The sequence below is a fragment of the Pelmatolapia mariae genome, linkage group LG17 (assembly GCF_036321145.2).
Source record: "Pelmatolapia mariae isolate MD_Pm_ZW linkage group LG17, Pm_UMD_F_2, whole genome shotgun sequence".
In the NCBI taxonomy this organism is placed as follows: domain Eukaryota; kingdom Metazoa; phylum Chordata; class Actinopteri; order Cichliformes; family Cichlidae; genus Pelmatolapia; species Pelmatolapia mariae.
Window position 1 is genome coordinate 20,079,563 of NC_086242.1, and position 19,446 is coordinate 20,099,008.

The following is a 19,446-nucleotide window of genomic DNA, read 5'->3' on the forward strand; positions in this document are numbered from 1 at the left end:
ACACATGTTAACACAAATCTCTATCCTAATGAGGACACAGTTGCCATCTTTTTTTAGTGTCTGTTTTTGTTGTTAATGTTTAAGCATAGCATCAAAAACAAAAAACAAAGATGAAATCTTGTGCAAAGAGACTTAAAATCGGCATAATGATTGTACTGTAGGAGCAGGCACATCTAGAAATTGAGGCTACAGTGCTAAAAGCCTAACTGCTCATCAATATTATTGGTACTTGTTGAACTCCGCCTTTCGCTGCAGCTTTAATGTTGCTCTGCATACTTCACTAGGTTTGTGTAAGCATTCTGTCTGCAGATGTGTGGAAAGAGCTGATATTAAGTTGTCTCTGTCTGGATTCAGTTTGCACCATTGTGCTCTTTTCCTTTTGTTCAGTGACATCTTACTTTGGAACATGCCACACAAAACACTAGTTCTTTATAATAACTTGTTCTGTAATATGTGTCATCACAGACTTTCTGGCTGTAAACTGTCAGAGACTCACTATGAAATCGTGGCCTCAGCTCTCATGTCCAACCCCTCCCATCTGACAGAGCTGAACCTGAATGGAAACAAACTGCAGGATTTAGAGTCAAAAAACCTTTTTGCTGTTCTGGAGAGTCCAAACTGCAGACTGGAGACTTTGAGGTCAGTTCACCGATTACTATTTCTGAAGATATTTCAATAAATTGTAAAGCTTTCCCCTTATAACCTGACTCTAGTGCTGTCAGATGGAGTGACCCATCTTTTCCAGTTCCTTTACGATATCTTGGTTTTGGGTATCCAGGACTCGAATTTTGGCACCAGATTGTACACATAGTTTAATAGGTTAAATCCTACACTCTACACTACCTGATGCAATGCCATGTGTCAACTTGTCTTGCCTTTAGTCTCTTCATGTGGTGTTCTGCACTAACAGTTCCTATACAGACCTCCATACTCAGAGACTGAGAAAATATATACACAAGGGGAAGATTAGGGAGTGGAGACAGCTGGGAAACACGGTGGAACAAATTAGACATAACGAGGAAAGGGAAGCAAACTGAACGTTATACACAGCAGACAATGACTATCAAAAGGAAAGAGGAAACCTGACAGACACAGAGTACTCGAAACTTAAAACAATATATTGTGATATAACATATTTTACTTGCTGGGGTGCTGGAATTTTTTTACAATTTTTAATTCAATGCTGTTGAATGTTTTTTTAAATGTATCTATCACAAATTTCTGAAATTGATTTTTATGCTAAGACCAGTTAAATATTCAACTCAGTCAATAGTTTTAAAGATATACATGTTTAACCATTAACTCAAATTTTAGAGTGCAAAATAAAGGCCGGAAAGTAAATTGATAGACCAACCAAAAAAATATCTTGAAAGGTATTCTGTATGTATGAGTATGCACCAGGAGGGCAACAGATAAGAACTAAAACTGGCTTGATAAACATGGTTGATAAATAATCTGGAGTGAAAAATTGCAGCCACTCCTCCTCAGCCTGTGCTTTTTTAATCTAGGGTCTACCTTACAATATAAAGCGCCTTGAGGCAACTGTTTTTGTGGTTTGGCTCTGTATAAATCAAATCAAATTGAACTGAACTAAATTTGAGGATTGTGAAAGTTAGTGGGACTCAGTAGTACTGATTTATCTAAACTAAAAATTTCATCATACTGTAACCAGGTTTCTGTAAGGCAGAATAAATCAATATGTTGAACAATTATTAAATCATTTACTCACAGTAACTTAGAGAGATCTAATGTTTAATAGTCCACATTTAATTGTTTTAGTTTTTGAAGCAGTTTAGGGTGTTATATTATTATTTGTAATATGCTGATTTTTGGTTTGTTTGATGATGATCTGGGAGCAGACACAGTCTCTGTGGGGATGGGGTTTCTCATGGATAAAATAAGGAGAGAAACTTCAGAGAGGTGTGTGAGACTGCAACTCTCTTTCCTGGTACCAAATCAGGATAGTCACTTTGTTATTAATTTGACCAAATGATGAAATGATGTGATAGAAATGATGTCCTTTATATCTAAAGTAGGATGAATGCCATCTTACCCAGCAAGACCAGTTTTTCCACAGAAAGTTTCACAATTCTCTATGAAACCCATGTCTATTGTTTTTTTCACATAGGACTAAGTTGGTGTGTATAATATTGTTTGAATAACAGGTCAGCGTAATATTAAAACTAAAGCGATCATTTAAAATCACTTTAATTTTAAAGTATGACAAATATGCAATTAAAAAAAATCACAAAGGGGCCAAACACTTTTTCACGGCACTGTACATTATATAATATCGCTCTGACCAAATATGAGTGTAAAAGTGAAAGTAAAAGAAAGACAGATACTAAGTACTCATTTGATTGAGAGAAGGTAAAAACATGCTATTATATTAACGTGTTTTATTCCCAATTCAGGTTGGAGAGCTGCAGTTTGTCAGCGATCAGCCATGTTGCTCTATTCTCTGCTCTGAAATCAAACCCCTACCATCTGAAAGATCTGGACCTGAGCTACAACAACAACCTGGATGATTCAGGACTGAAACAGCTGTGTTGTTTTCTGGATAGTCCACACTGTAGACTGGAGTCTCTGAGGTTAGGTCACTTACTCTCTGTTACTATTATAAATTTCATTATTAATTCATTTCCATCGTGTAGCATCCATCTAAAAATCAACATTTTATTGGTCTGTGGTCACTAAAGACTAGTGTTGGGCACAGATATTGAAGTGAATGGCCACTGTTAGTTATTAAAGTAAATAAATGTTTCATATACCTGCTAAACAGTCACATGGTGTACAGAAGATTCCCTGAACTTTAAATTACCAACCTTTCCACATCTAATTTGTTTATTATTGTTTTATTTGTTACTTAGATTGGAGCTCAGTGGTTTGTCGCCGAAAAGCAGTGTTGCTCTGGTCTCAGCTCTGAAGTCTAACCCCTCCCATTTGAAAAAAATTGGACCTGGCCTTTAATGACCTGCAGGATTCAGGGGTGAAACAACTATATGGTTTTCTGGAGAGTTCAAACTGTAGACTGGACACTCTGAGGTCAGTTAACCTATTCTGTGACTACTGAAAAACTTAAATTTGATAGACTTCCATGAGCTCCATGTATAAATGACAAAAATATCTACATGTTTTATTCTCTATTTAGATTGGAGCTCTGCAGTTTTTCAGAGATTGGCTGTGCTTCTCTGGTTTCTGCTCTTAAGTCCAATCCCTCCCATCTGAAACATCTGGACTTGGGTGGAAACGCGATTCAGGATTCAGGAGTGAAGCAGCTGTGTGGTTTTCTGGAGATTCATCTATGTAGATTGGAGACTCTGATGTCAGTTTGCTTACTGTCTGCTATTACTAAATCTTATAATTTATGTGTATACTATAGTTAACTTCCTCTTTCAAAGCTGAAATGTTTTTTTTGATAATGATTTATGAATAAGAAATTCTTACTGATGAGGGAAAGTATGGTTTATGTGCAAATTTAAAAACTGTGGCTGGATTGTATCTGATTTTATCCACATTTTTTGTTCGTTGTTCAGTCTGTGGTGCTGCAGTTTGTCAGAGATCAGCTGTGCTACTCTGGTCTCTGCTTTAAGGGCCAACCCCTCCAATTGGAAATATCTGGATTTGGGTGTAAATAAGCTGCAGGATTCAGGAGTGAAGCATCTCTGTGGTTTTCTGGAGATTCCTCTCTGTAGACTGGAGACTCTGAGGTCGGTTCACTTTCTCTAATTCTGTAATACATAATTACATTATGGAAACACACAGACACAAAGAAATTCAGAAATTAGGGATTGCTCATTTAATAAGGACAAAGTCATGTTTTGCTAAATCAGAATCATTAGAATCTTTTTTTTAATTGTCATTATGCAAAAAACACACTGATAATATATGCTGTTCTATTCAGTGCAAAGAAAAACAAGGAAAGCAAAGAAAGTAATCTATTCATAACAATACAGAAATAGAAAATAAAAGTTTCTAATAAATAAATACAGTATAAGCATGATTAAATATGTACATATTTAATATGTACATATTAACGTATGTACATATGTGTGTGTGCTTGAGTCATTATTGATTGCACAAGTTAGAGAAGTGGACATACAACCCTAACAACATACAACTGATAGAGTTGTTTCGGTGGGTGGGAGTGCAATCATGGGTGTAGAGTATACATTAGGGGACTTAGCACACATCCCTGTTTTAAGTTGATGTTTAAGCTGAGTGGTGGGGAGAGGTGAGACCCTACTGTGACTCTCTGTTGGTGGTTTCTGAGAAAGTCCCTAATGCAGAGGCAAATGAAGTGTGGGAGACTAACGTTGATTAGGTTTGTTATCAGTCTGTTAGGGATGATTTTGTTGAATGCCAAGCTGACATCGATGAAAAGAAGCCTGGCATAACTGTCCTTGTATTCCAGATGGGTCAGGGTTCTGTTTAGAGCTGTGGCTATGGCATCTCTTATCCCTGCATGCAAACTGGTGGTTGTCGAATGTGGGTGGAAGTCCTTGGGTGATATAACTTCTGGCCAGTTTCTCAAAACAAGCGGTTCATGTTCTGAACCTGAATGACAACAACCTGCAGCACAGCGTCACTATCCACAGCATTGGGTTTAATGTTGGAGTAGACTTTATTCAGTAGCTTTTCCCACGTGTAGTACAGTTGACATGCTGACGAAAATTGGGGAAGTAACCTGAACACATTTGATATAATTATCACTGATTATATGTATATGTTTTATTGTTTATCCAGTCTGAGGAGCTGCAATTTGTCAGTGATCAGCTGTGCTGCACTGGTCTCTACTCTGAGGTCCAATCCTTCACATCTAAGAATCCTGAACCTGAGTGACAACAACCTGCAGGATTCAGATGTTAAGCAAATCTCTAAACTTGTGAGGAGTCTACAGTATAAACTGGATACCCTAAGGTCAGTAAAGGTTGATTGGTATTGTACTAAACACAGTTATTATGAAAGGTCAACACATATATAATCCAATTGCTCTTGTAAATCTGTATCATCCAAGTGTTGGCTTTAAATTAAATTAGTTATTAACTAACTAATTAATTATTTTACTTTTTTCCTTTATTTGGCTTTTATTTATATCTTATGTAAGTGTTATTATTTAGTTCCAATCTACAGCACTTTGTGTCAGCTATGGTTGTTTTAAGGTTCTTTATAAATAAAAATGATGATGATGGCTTGACATAAAATATCTCCCTCTGCAGCTTACTGCAGCTTTTGTTGTGAGCATGTGTTTGAATTGTTGTAAAGATGATTGCTGTTGTTGTGTTCAAGTCTAAAGGATATAAACTTGGATTCTAGCTGACAGTCTTATAAGATTTAAAGAAACAATGGTCCTCATTCATCAGACTGTGGGAGCATCAAATCTGTTTGTTCTAAAAGAAGCCTGCGGACTGTTGTTCAGAGAACCACTGTTACATTTAATAATCTAGTATCTACATCTAGTCTTCATACAGCGCAGAAGTTCTTTTGAAGTTCAGAGTTGCATTTGCATTTGTTTCCCCGTCAGTGGCTTCATCTAGATATATTCAGTGACAGCCTGAATGTTTATTTATTAGCTGATGAGATGTTCATCAATGTACAGAAACTCTTTGAAACAGCAAGACTCTCATCATAAAGTGCAATGAAGTATTAAAGATTCTCATCGGTTCATTTCCACTGTGAATTTGAGTGAAACAAACTTGATGCTAAAATACTGTGTGAAGTTCAATATATTCACTCCAACATCTTAACATGAGAGCTGAGAGGACAGTGGTTATGCTGCACATTGGCATTTGCGCCTCTGCTGCATGTTTTACTGGATGTGCTTCATCAATGAAGCAAATAAACTGAGTTTCAGTAAACAGAATATTCATCTCAGTTTCTTCTCTTATTTACAGCTGGGAATGATGATCTTGGCAATGGTAACAGTGTATAATGTGAGTGGATGAGCTGTGTCCTGATCATCACAAGAGACTGAAGCAGCAGCAACATGTGCGTTACTGGGAGGTGAAATGGAGAGTTAAGCTTCATCCAAGGAGAAGAAGTCTAGATGACTGTTAGTGCTGGAACGTGAACTCTTCTAAGAGTGTGCTAAGTGTATTCTTCTAACAGCTGCACTGAAGAAAAGACACATCAAGGGGGAAAGGGACACAGTTATTATTATTATTATTATTATTATTGTAACAACCAATGATCAATTTTACAAATATGAATATAAATGAAAAAATATCAATATTGATGCTTTTAATGAAGGACAATGTAAATACTGGTGTAAGTATATACTCATATTATTAGATATTATTCTTTTTATTTTGTTTTTTTCAAATAAGTACTTTCAGTTTAACTTCATTTTAAATGTTATTCAGCTTTTGCTTTATATTCTGTGCTATAAATAAATCTATCATGATACTACAACACTTCAAACCAGCTATTTAAACACAACATAGGCAGATAGATTTTTTAAAAAGTAAGGGTTTATTGTATTATATGTCTTCACTAACTGACAGCTTAAATGCCATTCTGACAATCATTTTCGTCCGTGGTGGCGGAAGCTACCCCTTCAGTAACTCTTGCTTTTATTATATTCTTTATTGTCATTACATTTAACCTGATGAAGCATGAAGATGGTAATAATTCAATTCAATTCAATTTTATTTGATTTATACAGTGCCAAACTACAACAACAGTCGCCTCAAGGCGCTTTATATTGTAATGTAGACCCTACAATAATACATACAGAGAAAAACCCAATAACCATATGATCCCCTGTGAGCAAGCATTTTGGCGACAGTGGGAAGGAAACACTCCCTTTTAACAGGAAGAAGCCTCCAGAAGAACCAGGCTCAGGGTGGGGTGGCCATCTGCCTCAACTGGTTGGGGCGAGAGGAGGAAGACAGGATAAAAGACATGCTGTGGAAGAGAGCCAGAGATTGATAACAAGTATGATTCAATGCAGTGAGGTCTGTTTGGTACCTTTAGTCCTCCACTTCTTTGGAAAGCTGGTTCTATATACTTTGTTTAAAAAAAACAACAAATCAATGATTTCAATGGGAAAAAATCATCCAGGGTATCTGCACTGGTGTGGACTGGGTAATGTGTTAGGAACAAAAGGATGTATGAAGATCAACCTTCAGAGGGCTGAATTTCAAAAAGACCCCTGAAATCAAAGTGATGCAACAAAATGATGCAACAGACTAAAAATTTCATTGCAGGAACTGAATGTTCCCGCAGTGAAAAAAAAGACTCAGTGGCCTCCGCCTGTTCCTGTTCTGGTGGTTGTCTCATTGTTGTCTCTCTATTGCACCAAAGCAGCTGAAACAGATTAACAACCCCCTCTGCTACCTAACCAACCAGGTCAATAATCCAGAAGTTTAATTGGCTCGATGCTGAACTCTGATTAAACAGTGTTCCTAATTTTTGTGAGCCCTGTATATAAAAGGAGAGGCTTCCAGTTGGATAAAATAGTAAATGTCTGTTTGCGGTAATGTTCTTTATAAAGAAATGTTTCTATGTGGAATTAACATTTTACTTTCATTTATTTTTCTTTGAGGGTTTTAGTCACTGAAGATGATTAGAAACAAGTTCAGATTTAAGAATTTAATTTTACAAAGCACACCACCCACACACTGACTTGCTGCAAAATGTATACCATCGCTGCCATCTTCAGGTTGCAGCTTGAAATGCCAAACAAACGCAGATGATGCAGGCTATCAGGCGAGTAGGAGAGAACTCATGTATACTAGAAATAATAATAATAATAATAATAACAATAAAGCTAAAGCTGATGTTAAAGCTGATGCCATCAGGATGCTGCTGTTAGAAATTTGCTTCTGCTACTGAATACATGAAGGTATTTTCCTACAATGAAAAATTTAAGTATCTATTGTTTTGATCCCCTGCCATCAAACACAAGATGAACATTTCAAGAAGGAATTTTTTTACACGATAAAATTAGCATTTTCAGGCAACAGCTCCATTTGTTCATTCTGGACCATCTCATCAGCACCAGAAGTCCAGAGAGTGGAAGTGCATTGGTATTGTTGTCTTAATTTTGGGTGAAAGGGGGTCAGAGGTCAGGTGAGGGAGGGTTTAGGTTGGTATTTCACTCTGTTGTAGTCATCGACTGTAGTTTCAACTGGAGGCTTCTTCCAGTATTTCTCCAGAGCCAAAGCCAGACACAGAGCAATGGCTGTTATCTGCAACACACACACACACACACACACACACACACACACACACACACACACTGTGTATAATATTTTATACATTATAGTAAAAATTGCACTGCAAGTGTTTTAGAATGGATGGACACTATCAGAGAAACTCTTCCAGAAATTCTAGACAAACACATCTATAAACTAGACATTTCCAGAAATTAAAATTCATGTCTTGGGAACTTCTATGAACTTAAATGTCTCCTCTAATCCTTCTATACCCATACAATGTTTGCCTCTTCCTCAGTCATGCAAACATATCTACAATTATCGTAACTTTTAGACTTTAGAATTTTTGCATTCATGCATTTGTTAGTTTCTTCAAGCAGCTGGAGTTTGTTCTCTTTTCAGCTCTTTATATATTTTGAAGAAAAAAAGATATGGATCTTGGTTTTAAAGTAAGAAAAAAAGCTGAGTGTTTTTGTCTTACTGCAATGGTGGCGAAAGCTGAAATGATTCCTATCCTGAGCTTGACTGGGAAACTCAGGTAGCTCTTTAGGATGGGACCACAGGGCTGCCAAAAATATAAAGGTGAAGAATCAACGTGAATAAAAAAACTTCTGTTTTTGGCGTACATAAGTAACATTTCCCTTTGCATTTACTTGCTTCTGTTTGTCTTTATAACTATCCAAAAGCTGATTCTGTTCATCTGGACGTAGCGTTTTGTGGGAGAAACGTTTCGTCACTCATCCAAGTGACTTCTTCAGTCTCAGCTGACTGCAGGTTTGCCAGAGGTACAGAGAACAACACATCAAGAAGGCCCTGAGTAAATGTGGTTATCCCAGCTGGACTTTTGTCAAAGCTGGGAAGGCACCAAAAGAAAGCTCCAGCCGATCCAGGAGAGAAGGACAACCCCAAACACGCTGCGCCAAAAATTGGTCCACCCCAAGGATCGGGTCCCCCAAAACAAACAGAGTAACATAGTGTACGCTGTTAAGTGCCAGGAGGATTGCCAGGATTTATACATCGGGGAAACCAAACAACCTCTGGCAAAGCGGATGGCACAACACAGAAGAGCTACCTCGTCAGGCCAGGACTCTGCAGTCTATTTACACCTACAGGCCAGTGGACACTCTTTCAGTGATGAGGATGTACACATCTTGGACAGGGAGGAACACTGGTTTGAGCGCAGAGTCAAGGAGGCCATCTCTGAATTGAGGAGGGGGACTAAGGGTACATCTGTCACCATCTTACAATGCTGTGATTGCAGCCATTCCCCAACTCTCTGTGAATGGTACTCATGGCCGTTGATCATTGGGCTTTGATCAGTGGGTTTTGGTCAGTGGTTGTTGATCAATGGTCATGAGAATTTGCATAATTAAGATTAAGGAACTGACCTCCCAGCCCATTGTTCCTTCACTGGGCTGGTTTCAGTTATTATGCAAATGTACTGTTTATAAGATTGGGGAAACCTGCAGTCAGCTGAGACTGAAGAAGTCACTTGGATGAGTGACGAAACGTTTCTCCCACAAAACGCTACGTCCAGATGAACAGAATCAACTTTTGGAGATTTACTTACCTGGATGATTGAGCATGCATCAAGACGTCTTCATAACTAAACAACATTATAAAAGATTAACTGAATAGAAATACAGAATACAGAATAGAAAGACTAAACCAGACTGCCACTGGATCAAAGATGTACAGGGGGAAGGTGGAAAATGGAAAATTAAAAGTATAATAGAAAATAGTAAAATAGAACAAAACATAAGAAAAAAGGATAATCAGGAAAACTAGTAAAGGAGAGCAAGAAAAAAGACAAAATAACCAGAGAAAGGGAGAAAACACTGGAGAATTGTAGAAAGAAAGATGTTGAGGAAATAGTAGAACTGTCTGAAAATTTATGATAGAAGAAGAACCCCAAAGCAAATATTTACCTTGGAGTGCACAAACTGCACTCTGGAATTACTGCCCACCATCACGCAAGGCTCATATGAGCTGGAATTACCAGGCTGAAATCTGTGGGCAAAAACAGTAAGCCAAAATTTAAGAGCCAAGACGACCCATCCATCCATCCATCCATCCATCCATCCATCCATCCATCCATCCATCTTCTTCTGTTGGGGCCGGGCCGCGGGGGGAGCAGCCTAAGCAGAGAAGCCCAGACCTCCCTCTTCTCGGCCACCTCCTCCAGCTTATTCAGGGGAACGCCAAGGCATTCCCAGGCCAACCAATGGATATAATCTCTCCAGCGTGTCCTGGGTCTGCCCTGGGGCCTCCTCCTGCTTGGACATACCTGGAACACCTCACCTCACCCTATCTCTAAGGGAGACGTCAGCCACCCTTCGGAGGAAGCTCATTTTCACCGCATGTATTCACAATCTCCTTCTTTCGGTCACTACCCACAGCTCATTACCATAGGTAAGGGTGGGGACGTAGATCGACAGGTAAATCAAGAGCTATAATTTAAAAACGTATTAAACTTAAATATTCAGTTCATTTCAATTTTATTTATACAGTGGCAAATCACAACAACAGTCACCTCTGTTGTTGTGACCCTATATTGTAGGGTCTACCTTACCTTATTCTGAAAAACAGCTAAAAACTCTAGCAAATTACACATTTTCTAAACTTATGAAATAGAAATTATTTAAAAAATTAGATAGAAAATTACTCTACAATTCAATATTCAGCTAATCTATGTAAAATCCAGTCTTTACATACCTTGACTCCCTGGTATAGGTGGTTGTAGGAGGTGTGCAGATACAGGAAACAGGAAGCTGATTATCCCAGTCTTCAAATTTCCTCAAACCACAACAGGAGTCCTTGAAAACACACAAATATTATCATCAGTTAAAGCTCAAGGTTATCCTTAGTGTTGGTGTTGAATTACTCATTCAGGTCATTTATATATATATATATGTCTATAAAATTAGGTCATAGTTGTTGCTATGACAACAGGACAACAGGAAAAACTAAAAAGCTATATCACTTTTTTCTTTTCTTTATCCTTATTTTTTTTCTTTGTTTTACTTACCGACGTCTGAAGCTTATTTAATTCTTTCTGGATGTCAGCTGCTGCATTGTGTAGGGGTGTTACATTGAGAAACAATTCATCCACGGCAAAGTCCATCTACAGTAAATAATATAAACGTTTGAAGAGTGACACACAAAAACAAACACAAGCAGAGTTTTAAGAGTAATTAACTTTCATCTGTATTACTTTCTTATTTAGTCAGTTTACAGCCCAAAGATATCGGTTTCATATTTCATAGTCATTTCATACCTCCAGGGGGCACTGGTGACAAGAAAGCAAGGACTGTATAAAAATACAGTAAGTGAAACGAACAGGTAGTTACCTGAGCTTGAACCTGAACCAGGGGTGAGGCAACGATCATTAGTGCCACAAACTCCACAAATGTCAGAGCAGAAAACTGGAAAAAAGATTACAGGTTAATGCCACTACTCTAGTGTGTGTGTTTGTACTTGTATGTGTACTTTTGGGGGGACCACTTTGGACCAATAACCTTTGTAGTGAGGACATTTTTGGAACACAGGGGCATTTGGGGGCCAGCCTCATTTAGGGACAGCAGCTTCAAACTTAGCTTTAGAATTTAGGTTAAAATTATGTTTTCGTATATATGCAATTAGGGATTAGGGGTTGGGAATACTTGTATCAGCTAGGATGCTCACAAAGATGCTACATTTGAACTTTTGGAGGTCTTTTGGAGTGAAGGGCCCACTCCTGAAGACCTTCTATGACTCTGCGGTGGCCTCAGCTATCTTTTACGGTGTGGTCTGCTGGGGCGGCAACATCTCTGCTGGGGACAGGAAGACTGAACAGGCTGATCCAAAGGGCCAGCTCTGTTCTAGGATGCGCTCTGGACCCAGTGGAGGTGGAGAGTGACAGGAGAATGGTGGCTAAGCTGTCATCCCTGTTGGACAACATCTCCCACCCCATGCAGGAGACCCTGACAGCACTGAGCAGCTCCTTCAGTGGCAGGCTGCGGCACCCACGGTGTGGGACGGAGAGATTTCGCAGGTCTTTCCTCCCCACTGCTGTCAGACTCCACAACAAAGACTTTAACTGACCAAACACACACATCCACACATGTGCAATAGCAATAACACTAAGTGCATTACTCGTTTTCTGGCATTGTTGTATTATACTCAATTGTATATAGCATTTGTATTCTATTTTATTCGATTGTATATAGTATTTTATTTTATTCTATTCTATTCTATTGTGTACAGTATCTTATGGATATCTTATTCCAGTGTTTGTTCTCTAATTTTTTTATGCAACTTTGCACTGCCTACTGCTGTAACAAAACAAATTTAATAAAGGTTATCTTATCTTATCTTATCTTATCTTATCTTATCTTATCTTATCTTATCTTATCTTATCTTAACAAACACATGTATGAATTTGTGTTACTCACCACCAACAGCAAAGATTTGTAGTCCAAAGAGGCAGCAGATATGCCCAGAACAGACAAAACCATTGTGAGTGGACCAAACACCTGCAGGACCAGTAAGCCATTACTAATGGACAGCTGGTCAAATAACTGAAAGAGAGAACGTCAGATAAGAAATATATTTTATTCAACATAAACAAAAGGAATAAATAACAAATATTTATAATAATAACTATTGAATATGCAGGACAGTATCTGAGACCATTTCTAATGAGGCAATGAACAGGATCAGCAGAAATGGTAAATGGTAAATGGCCTGTATTTGTATAGCGCTTTACTTAGTCGCTAAGGACCCCAAAGCGCTTTACACTACACACATATAGTCCTTCACCCATTCACACACACATTCACACACTGGTGATGCAGTGTGGAGCAGAAGGTCCAGATGCATCTTTTAGATTTTGTGCCAGGTCCTTGCAAGTCCTTTTCCTATTTAGGACGTGACTTTGAGATACCATTCATCTGCTGTTGTTAGTCTTTAGGCCTGCCACTTCTTTCGTCCACTACTTGTCCAGGTTCCTCAGATATTTTAAGGACACATAGCACACCATGTAGAGATATGCCAAGTTTTCAGCTGATAGCTCTCTGGGAATCACCTTGTTGGTGCAAAAACTACCATTTTATGTCTGTAAAACTGTGCCATCTTTGGCATTTTTATAGATTCAACAAAAGAAATAGGAAAAAGTGACACGTTTGTGACACACTTCCGGTAATAAAGTGCTTGAAGATGCTACTGAAAATTGATTTATTGGTGAAGTTGATTGTCATGTTTAGACATAACACTGAATCATTGTTTGAGTTAGGTGCCTTTTTGTGCTTGAATTATTCTTAAGTTGGTGTTCTGTGGCTAAAAAAAGAAATAAATCCTCTAAAATTGTTAAGTATACTGGCTGGAATGAAAGTGAGGATAAAGCAGCCAGTGTCCAAAGAAAACTTTGAAAGACCCTCAGAAATCCTGGAAAACTATATTAAAGACCACTCTAAAGACTTCAAGAAGGTCTGGCTACTTGGAAGCAAACTATAACCAAATGACGGGTGATGGGTACTATTTAGCAATAATATAAAAGATAAAATATGTAAGAATGAAAATGTATAAAATAACTACTAAATGCAGTAACTAATAACAGCGCAGCAATACACAATGACATTAAAGTTACCCAGTAGTTATTTATTCAAATCTGCCTTTATTTAACCATAGTCTGTTTTTAGCAAAAAATAGAAAGAACTTTGGAAATCATACATGTTGATTAGTATCTATCTATCTATCTATCTATCTATCTATCTATCTATCTATCTATCTATCTATCTATCTATAGATAGATAGATAGATAGATAGACACCCTTGGTGTCTCTAGAGGAAGCAGTATGAAGTCTTCAGTAAACAGTCTCGCTGTGTCATGACACTAGACATTTTTAGTCTGCTTCCTATCAGTGCTAGAGTCCAAGCTACATTACAAGTGGCAGCCTCACAGTTGCATTGTGGATAATGTACGTACCAGAATCTACACAAGAAAGCAGAAGTTGTGTTATAAAATGTCAACTGTGAGTCTGAGGAAATATAATGTGAAATTAGAGCTGTTTCACTACATAGTTGATTCTTTCATAACAAAAGTGTGGTGAAAAAAAATCCCATTTTACCTCTGCAACAGGTATATCATCAATGGAGGAAAAAGCAGCACCAATCATCACAAACCCAGACACCTGCATAATACAAATGAATAAAGAATAAAAATAGTAAAAGGCAATGACTCAAACTGGTTTACACAAAAGTGGCTGTTGGTTGGGTTCACAGATCAGGAAGTCTTTAACAGCAGAAACATTCCTGTGAAATGCCTTCTCTTCCCCAGAGAGACTGGGAACTCTGACAGCTTTATATCACAAATGTAATCTGTCTCACAGTCAGCAAGTTGAAACTTTCCAAAACAGTCCAACTACACCTTAAACTCTCATTGTTTCTTTCACTTCCACGTTCCCAGCCTCTGTTGGCTGATTTAGTGAATATTCTCTCTGCAACTTGTCTTACGCAGTTTAAATGAACAGAACAAAACAAGATGTTGCTTAAACTTAGTGGAGCACCAGGGAAGCTCCTGAGTTTGAGCCCCAGCATTCACAACCACAGAGATGCAAAATGTGTGTGTGTGTATATATATATATATATATATGTGTATATATATATATATATATATATATATATATATATATATATATATATATATATATATATATATATATATATATATATATATATACATATACATATATACATATATAATCGGAGCACTAGGTGCAGTGACTCCCAATCTAAGCGAGTGGCTCCAGCAGATCCCAGGAACAACATCGGAGATCTCTGTCCAGAAGAGCGCAGTCCTAGGAACAGCTAAGATACTGCGCAGGACCCTCAAGCTCCCAGGCCTCTGGTAGAGGACCCAAGCTTGAAGGATTAACCGCCCACAGGGGCGAGTGGGGAATTTTTTTTTTTTTTATAAACAAAATAGCAAAGTGGCCCTGGGAAAAGTTATTTTATAATCTGACCATGCACGCAAATATTACAAACTACTACTTTTTTCTTTTTTCTTTTTTTTTGTGGTGGGCGTTGAGGGCAATTTTGACTGTGGGTGTGTACTGAAATGAAAGTAATAAAATTATCCAAAACAAAAACACTGCAAATGCATCTGACTATTTTCCAAAGTGGTTCTGGTTTCATGAGTGAAGATAACAACAAAGACGTGAAAGTCACTTGTGATTTAAAGTTGGGCTGAACTGGAACATACAAAAATGAACATAATCAGCTGATAAAGAGTGCACACTTAACGAAGCAGCCACAACAGGAAGCAGGAAAGAAATACCCATGTTGGAGTGTTTGTGAAATAATCTCTATTTATTGCAAACTGGCAACAAAAGCTGCTGTAATCATTCCGCAGATTGTCATTTTAAGCATTAAATTTGATTGCAGGTGGTGAAGAGAAGTTGGGAAGTACAACAGGAGGAATAAAAAAGCTGATGAAATCACTGACTCAAGGCAAAGGGGGGAAACACGAAGGTAATATATGAAGAACGAATGAGTGAATAAACAACAGTAAATAAAGGAAAAGAGATTTTAAAAATGGACAAAACAAACCTCTAACAAGTTTTCTATCCACATTTTATTTAAAACTTACTTTTTAAATCTTTTTGGTTTAAAAGTGTATGAACTTGCTGTATACGAAGTTATAATGTAACATGGAAAGTCGGACTGTTCTCTGATAGATAAGAGCTATATTAACAACGCTGGGGCCTCAAAGATAATCTTTGACAACGTCTGTTCTACAAAGTTTTGATTTACTTTACTTCTATCTAATGTTTTGTAAGAATAAAAGTGCTTCACTGAAACACAAGAAAGCACAAAGACGCTGATAAAAAATGGACATAAAGGAAATAACAGTTAAAATAAGCAATAAAAGTATTGAGCTACTTAAAAGTTATAAGAAACATTTTGAAAATATTTTCCTTTAAAGATGTGGTTGTTTTCCCTAAATAAATCTAAAACTATATCTAAAAAGGAGGGCATCAATTGGTCATGAGTTATCAGGAGCAAAGACCACATATAGCAGTATATCATCAGCCTAGCTGTGGAATGAAATTTCTCTTAATGACACAAATGTATTCACATATATACCGCCGCCCACCACCCTTGAGGATCCTCCACAGTACCTTTGCTGTTTTTAGGACTGCGCTCATCTGGATAAAAATTGCAGAGGTTGTTCCTGGGATTTGTTGCATCCAGTGCTCCGATGAACACAGGGACCACTGTTGGCTTCATCCTACACATCTTCTCAAGCTTCTCTCTGCTGTTGGTACTTCACAGCTTCATAGCTACATCTTTCACTGAGGACCTTCTTCCTTTGGTTGTCCACCACTGCTATGTCTGGTTGGTTTGTCTGTCTGTATCTGGAAGTCACACAGGATCTTAGCTCGGTCATTCTCAACCACCCTCGGGGTGTATCCCATTTTGACCTTGGGATGTCCAGGCTATACTCTGCACAGATGTTCCTGTATACTATGGCACCTGCTTGGTTATGGCATTCAGTGTTGCCTTGCCTGCTAGCATCTTGCACCGTGCTGTTATCCGCTGGATTGTCTAGGGGGAAACTTTACACAGCCTGCACCTGGAATCTTCCCTGGTTTGGTAAACCTCAGCCTGTATGGATCTCGTGCTTAGTGCTTGTTCCTGTGCTGCCATGATTAGTGGCTCTGTGCTATCTTTCAGTCCAGCTTTGTTTAACCACTGGTTGGATTTCTTGATATCAGCCACTTCTTCTATCTCCTGGTGGTACATACCATGCAGGGGCCTGTCCTCCCATGATGGTTCCCCTTCTTGCTCCTCTCCTTTCTCTGGTTTCTGCTGCCTGAGGTATTCACTAAGCACACTATCAGTTGTGAGGCCATCTTCCTGATGTACTCATGGATCTTTGTTGTTTCGTCCTAGACAGTGGTTATGACACTCCCTAGTCCTCTGCCTCCTTCCTTCCTCTTATGAACTTAAAAAGTAAAGGTTCTAAAATTGTTGCTAAAAGACCTCCACATTATTTTAGTGTTCGAGCACTTTTGTGAAGAGAGATTTATTAGTAAAAAGATTAAATCAAGACTAAATGTTTACTTTAAATAAAAGAAAATCTATTTGAGTACCACACATTGCAAGATTGTGGCAACATAACACAGCACCTAAAATATTTTAATGTTTAGATAAGTATTAAAAATACATGAAAACAAATACTTCACCAAAAAAAAAATAGCAAATGCTTTTTTTGTTTTAGTTTTGTTTTAGTTGTTTTAGTTGATTCTATGCTGTTTTATCTCATTTTAAATATAGGGCTGCTTTAATTTTGATATATTATGTGTTTTATTTTTTATTGTTTTGTTTTATTTTATTGTTCTTAACATTTTTACTGTACAGCACTTTGGTCCTGTGCTGGGTATTTTAGAGTGCTTTATAAATAAAGATTTATTGGATTTAAACACAGCATATAATTACTTAGTTGCCAAAAAGACATCAAATTAGACAAATATAATCTTGCACCTGCTACCAGAAAACAGTTGCTAGTTATTACCACAATTATCACAAATATGTATTTAAACCCAGAAAGAAACTAAATTTTGAGCATGCTCAACACAAAATAATTACATGTCTACAAAATTATAAGTAAAAGAAAAAAAGTTAAAAACAAACACACTGTTTCTGCTTTTCACCTTCTATTTACAAGACTGTAGTTACACTGAAATGCATTAATTAGCACATGTAATCAACACCTGAATGACACACTGTGTATTTCAAAAATAGTAGATTAAGATTTTAGACAATTAGAATTTTTTAAGATTACCTTTTTAAAATTTTCATTTTTTAAAGATCCAATTACCTCCGACAGCCCACACAAACATGCAGTTAACAATTAGCAGTGTGCTTACCAGTAGCAACACAGTGACACAGATAGCAAGTCCTCGCAAGTAGCTCCTGCAGCGAGCCATGGTTGCTGTCTGAGCGAGTCCAGTTAAAATAGAAACAGAGTAAAGTCCAGAGCCCACTCCTGTGTGTGTGTGATGGATGTTGTTTAAAGCTCCGTGTTTGGCGGCAGAACGAATAACATGACCAAGTTTGGAAGATTGGCTGAGAGCAAAAGAGAGAAGGGGAGAAGAGGAGAGGAGAGGTTGTTCCAGGTAACAATAACAACTAATTAAGCGTGGAGGGTGATTGAAACAGAGATATGAATGTCAGAAAGAAAACAGGAAGGTAAGTGACAAAGAAGTATGAAAAAGAAAGTGAAAGTGACAGGAGGAAAGGGAGGAAAACAAGTAACAAGTGTGATGAAAGGACACAGGGAAGACAAATAGCATTTCTAATGTGAAACGTGTTTATTTTTACACCATAAACAAACACAGCAGCAACAGCCCAACTTCATTGTTGCATAGCAACTGCAGACCCAACAATCCAACAATCTTGCTCCACAACTCCTTCCTTCACCTTTTCCTTCTCTCCTTTCAGCACTGCTCAGAACAACATGTGATGGGCCAAAAGCATCTCAACTGAGCATAAATCATCGTTCTACCTGGAGAGGTGAGCTGCAAACTTAAATTTCTTGCAATTATCTTTACCCAGAAGAAGAAGAATAATCCTTTATTATCATTATGTGTTCACACATAACAAACTCTCAGCACACACCAGAAGGTGGTTATATTAGTGGATCAGTTTGTTTGTGTCTTTAAGAAATACTGTTATGGGCCATTGCACATACGACCTCCAAAAGTGATTATCTTTTTGAACTGATTTAGGTCACTGCTTCCAAGATTTTTTTGGAAGGATGTTTTAGCCATAGTCAAATTGGACATTTCACATTATTTTTTACCTATGTTTTGATACCAGGAACATCTTCTAGCTCTGATTGATGCAGTTTTGCTATGGAAAACTGGATTCCATGATCTTGATGCACAAAGTCTGCTACAATAAGATATTAATTTGGCTTCAGTTTGATTTGTATATTTGTGATTGAGTTATTTGCTTGGACTTGGCTGTTATCAAAATAATATTTCGATTTCATATCAGTGTTATTTTGTAGTAAGTGCTGTACCAGGACGGGAGTAAAATAGACTGGAATCCAGCAGAGTCATTAAACTGGGTGCTGTGTTGACTTTAGGTTAAAAATAGCTGCAGGGGATGGACCAGCAGAGTGTGTTTATGGCCAAACTTATGTGTGTTAGAGAAACAGTCATAAACAGTGTACCTGGTTGTTTCCCAGCAGACATTTATAGATTTGGGCAGAAATATAAAAATCAGCCACATTAGCCAA

General features: G+C 37.7%; 1 protein-coding gene and 1 pseudogene across 1 annotated transcript; one reads left to right on the forward strand and one right to left on the reverse strand.

Annotated features, from left to right (window-relative positions):
- The window catches only part of LOC134615929 (NACHT, LRR and PYD domains-containing protein 14-like), an 851,239-nt pseudogene that overhangs the window by 5,938 nt on the left and 825,855 nt on the right, over window positions 1–19,446 (forward strand).
- LOC134616018 (23 kDa integral membrane protein-like) lies at window positions 7,896–18,147 on the reverse strand. Its single transcript, XM_063460789.1, has 9 exons — window positions 18,071–18,147; window positions 14,267–14,329; window positions 12,593–12,718; window positions 11,510–11,584; window positions 11,188–11,283; window positions 10,875–10,975; window positions 10,088–10,169; window positions 8,641–8,724; window positions 7,896–8,192 (listed from the first exon to the last, which is right to left on the reverse strand). Exons 1-9 carry the CDS (start codon window positions 18,128–18,130, stop codon window positions 8,070–8,072), a joined length of 810 nt encoding a protein of 269 aa, XP_063316859.1. The 5' UTR covers window positions 18,131–18,147; the 3' UTR covers window positions 7,896–8,069.

Excerpts from the sequence above, each read along its gene's own strand:
- LOC134616018 (XM_063460789.1), bottom strand. The coding sequence starts at position 18,130 with ATGGCTCGCTGCAGGAGCTACTTGCGAGGACTTGCTATCTGTGTCACT. Across the intron at positions 10,976-11,187 it reads TAAATAAGCTTCAGACGTCG|GACTCCTGTTGTGGTTTGAG; the intron begins GTAAGTAAAACA and ends TGTGTTTTCAAG. Across the intron at positions 10,170-10,874 it reads ACCTATACCAGGGAGTCAAG|ATTTCAGCCTGGTAATTCCA; the intron begins GTATGTAAAGAC and ends TTTTGCCCACAG.